Source organism: Octopus bimaculoides, chromosome 22 (genome assembly GCF_046866305.1).
Source record: "Octopus bimaculoides isolate indiv1 chromosome 22, ASM4686630v1, whole genome shotgun sequence".
Classification (NCBI taxonomy): Eukaryota; Metazoa; Mollusca; class Cephalopoda; order Octopoda; family Octopodidae; genus Octopus; species Octopus bimaculoides.
The window spans coordinates 26,142,122-26,145,780 of record NC_142949.1 but is presented as its reverse complement, the minus strand read 5'-3'; the positions used below and the strand labels follow the sequence as shown (position 1 = coordinate 26,145,780).

General features: G+C 32.6%; 1 protein-coding gene across 3 annotated transcripts in view; it reads right to left on the bottom strand.

Moving 5' to 3' along the window:
- Window positions 1-279: 279 nt before the first annotated feature.
- Window positions 280-3,659, bottom strand: part of LOC106874177 (uncharacterized) — a 51,396-nt gene continuing 48,016 nt past the window's right edge. For all 3 annotated transcript variants that reach the window (XM_089339878.1, XM_089339877.1, XM_089339879.1), the window contains exon 16: window positions 280-572. In XM_089339878.1, the coding sequence (XP_089196004.1) occupies window positions 426-572 (147 nt within the window). In that variant the 3' untranslated portion in view covers window positions 280-425. The remainder of the gene's footprint in view (window positions 573-3,659) is intronic.

The following is a 3,659-nucleotide window of genomic DNA, read 5'->3' as shown; positions in this document are numbered from 1 at the left end:
TATTCATTAAAATAGAAGAAATACACATAAATATATATATATATATATGTATGTATATATTTCAGCATATTGTGATTGTAAAATTGAGATATGTATGTATATGCATATATGTACGTAAATCAGTAAGGTAGTGTATGTGTGTATGCATGTATGTATGTATGTATGTATGTATGCATGCATGTATGTATGTATAAAGTCAACTCCCAATAATAAATATACACTACAACAACTGTACACAATAGTATAGCATACTGTTAAACTGTCTAGTACTCCCTTAGGTTGTATACAGTATACACACAACAAATTATACACATTTATAGAATACTCTCCCTACCACCACTACCACCATTTTTACTACAAAACTCCTCCTTGCTTTTTGGCATTTCCACTCCATGGTAGTGAAATTATTAAGAATGGTTTCTTATTTAAATATATGGATAAGGACCACAGTCCCTTTTGGTTTTTCTTAGTTCCCCATACATGGTCCTCATCATTTTTTTGGTCAGCCTGTTTATGTCTTTAGCTGTTCTGGCAGCAACATCAATGGAAGCTGCGAAATCAGGATTCAAGAGCTAAAAAAAACAAAAAAAATAATAGAAAAGTTGCAAATAAAATATATAATCACACTAGCAGAGATACCCGACGTTGCCCGTGTTACATGCAATATTGAAGGATGAGACTTTTCTCTTATATTTTCTGTAAGGAACTGGAATACATATGATTGGAATTTCATCAAAATTGCACATGAGGGTTCTTTCCCTCTTTACACACCCTAAAAAATTTCTAATCATGCGACATGTATCCCATACTATTGATCTTTATGTGCATATTCCAAAATTTCAGTCTTCTGGAATCTGTAAAAAGGATTTTGCTCCTGAAAAATGGAGCTCATGGAGCTCTAAAATGGGGGAATGAAGGCTCCTATTGGGGGTGGGGGTGTTAATGTCAACCAGAGAAGTTGAATTGTTGGGAATGTTTTAACTTGGGTCTTATAGTATGCCTGTATATGTGAGAGTATAGTTTCACTTTAATAGTTTCAGTATGAAATTGAAAGTATTAAAGTGAAAGTATCTGACATTATAGTAGAGTGATGTTATTGTTTCACTTTTGACACGTAATACTGAAATAGTGGAGGAGATATGATATTGCTGTGGGCTCAAACTATGCAAGAAATTAAAAATTGTTTTGGCCAAAGACACTACATGGACCCTAAGTAGGGCATGTGTTAATTTGGAATGAAATTGGTTGTGTAGTTCTCGATTTTTAGGGATTCACACAGACACACATTCTCATCTTTATATATCTGATATTTATGCGCATATTCGAAAATTCTAGTGTTATGGACCCTGTAAAAAGGATTTTGCTCCTGAAAAACAGAGCTCTTGGAGCTGAAAAATACACACACACAGACAGACAGACAGACAAACATTTTCATTTATATATATATATATATATGTGTGTGTGTGTGTGTGTATATATCTCTGTAACTTTGTATCAATCTCTCTGCCTCCTTCTACACACACACGTCATCGTCATCATTTAAGATGGGTTGAACAGTTTGAGTGCAGCTAGCAAGGCGGAGAGCTGTATCAGGCTCCAGTCACACCCTAACAAACACAAAACTGGTGAGAATTTATTATGATGCAATATATATATAGTAATATCAAGATATTTATGAATATGAAGAAAGAAAGAAAGAAAGGAGTGAGGGAAGGAAGAAAGAAAGAAAGAAAGTGGAGAAGGAAGAAAGAAAAAAGAATGAATGGGAAAAGGAAAAAAATATAAATACAATAATTAAAGAGAAGGGAGGAGTAAAAGAATAGGGAGGGTGGAGAAAGGAAAAGAGGGGAAGGGGAGGAGACAGAGGGAGAAAGATTGAAAAATAAAAAAAAGAAACAGAAAAAGAAAATGAAAATGGGGGAAAGTTTCAGCAGAAATTGAACATGAAGTCTTTCTCGGAATCAAACCGGGTGCGTTGGGAGGAGGGATATGCGTAGAGTATGTGCATGACTGTATATCTACTTGTGTATGTAAGTGGATATATGTATGCATGTGTGTATGCATATATGTGTGTTTATAAATATATATATATATATATATATATATATATATATATATATATATATACACACACATATAAACACACATACACACATATGCATATGTGTACATATACACATACGTACATATATACATACATATACATGTATGCATACATGCATATACATACATGCATATATATATATATATATATATATATATATATATATATATATATATATATATATATATATATATATATATATATATATATATATATATATATATATATATATTTATATATATATATATATATATATATATATATGTATGTATGTATATGCATGTGTGTATATATATATATATGTATATATATATATTTATACTTGCACATACACACGTGTGTGTGTGCATGTGCATGTATATGTATGTTTCTTTGTGGATGTGTGGTATGTGTGCATTTGGATTTCCCCGTATGCATGTCTGACACATTTGTATATATATCTTTTATCTTTTACTTATTTCAGTCATTAGACTACGGCTATGCTGGGGCACCTCATCAAAGGATTTTTAGCCAAATGAATCAACCCCAGTATGTGTTTTTTTTTTTTTTAAATCTAGTCTTTTTTGCTGCGCTGCTAAGTAATTGGGATATAAACACATTAACACCAGTTGTAGGGGTACAAATACAGACACAAACATGCACAAACACACACACACACACATGTACGATGGGCTTCTTTCAGTTTCCATCTATCAAATCCTCTTATACGGCTTTGGTCAGCCTGAGGCTATAGTAGAAGACACTCGTTCAAGTTGTCATGCAATGGACTGATCCATTCGGTGGGGAAGCAAACGTCTTACTACACAGCCACACACACACAGATATACAGATATATATATATATATATATATACATATATACACATACATATACACATATGTGCACACATTTTTATTCATAAACACTAATCTACTGATTACAAAATTAGTTTTCCAAATCTTCTCTCACACACTCTCTCTCTCTCTCTCTCTCTCTCTCTCTCTCTCTCTATATATATATATATATATATATATATATATATATATATATATATATATATATATATATATATATATATATATATATATATATATATATATAGGCGTAGGAGCGGCTGTGTGGTAAGTAGCTTGCTTACCAACCACATGGTCCCGGGTTCATTTCCACTGCGTGGCATCTTCGGCAAGTGTTTTCTACTATAGCCTCGGGCCGACCAAAGCCTTGTGAGTGGATTTGGTAGACGGAAAGTGAAAGAAGCCCGTCGTATATATGTATATATATATGTATGTCTTTGTGTGTCTGTGTTTGTCCCCCCAATATCACTTGACAACCGATTTTGGAATGTTTACACCCCTGTAACTTAGTGGTTCAGCAAAAAAGACTTATAAAATAAGCATTAAGCTTATAAAAAATAACTCCTGGCATCAAGTTCTTCGACTGAAACATATTAAAGAACAAAAGGACAAAAAAGAATATATATATATATATCGATAGATAGATGGAGAGATAGATAACTGAATGGATAGATAGGTATATACAGACATATAAACGTGCACGCGCACACACATACACACAC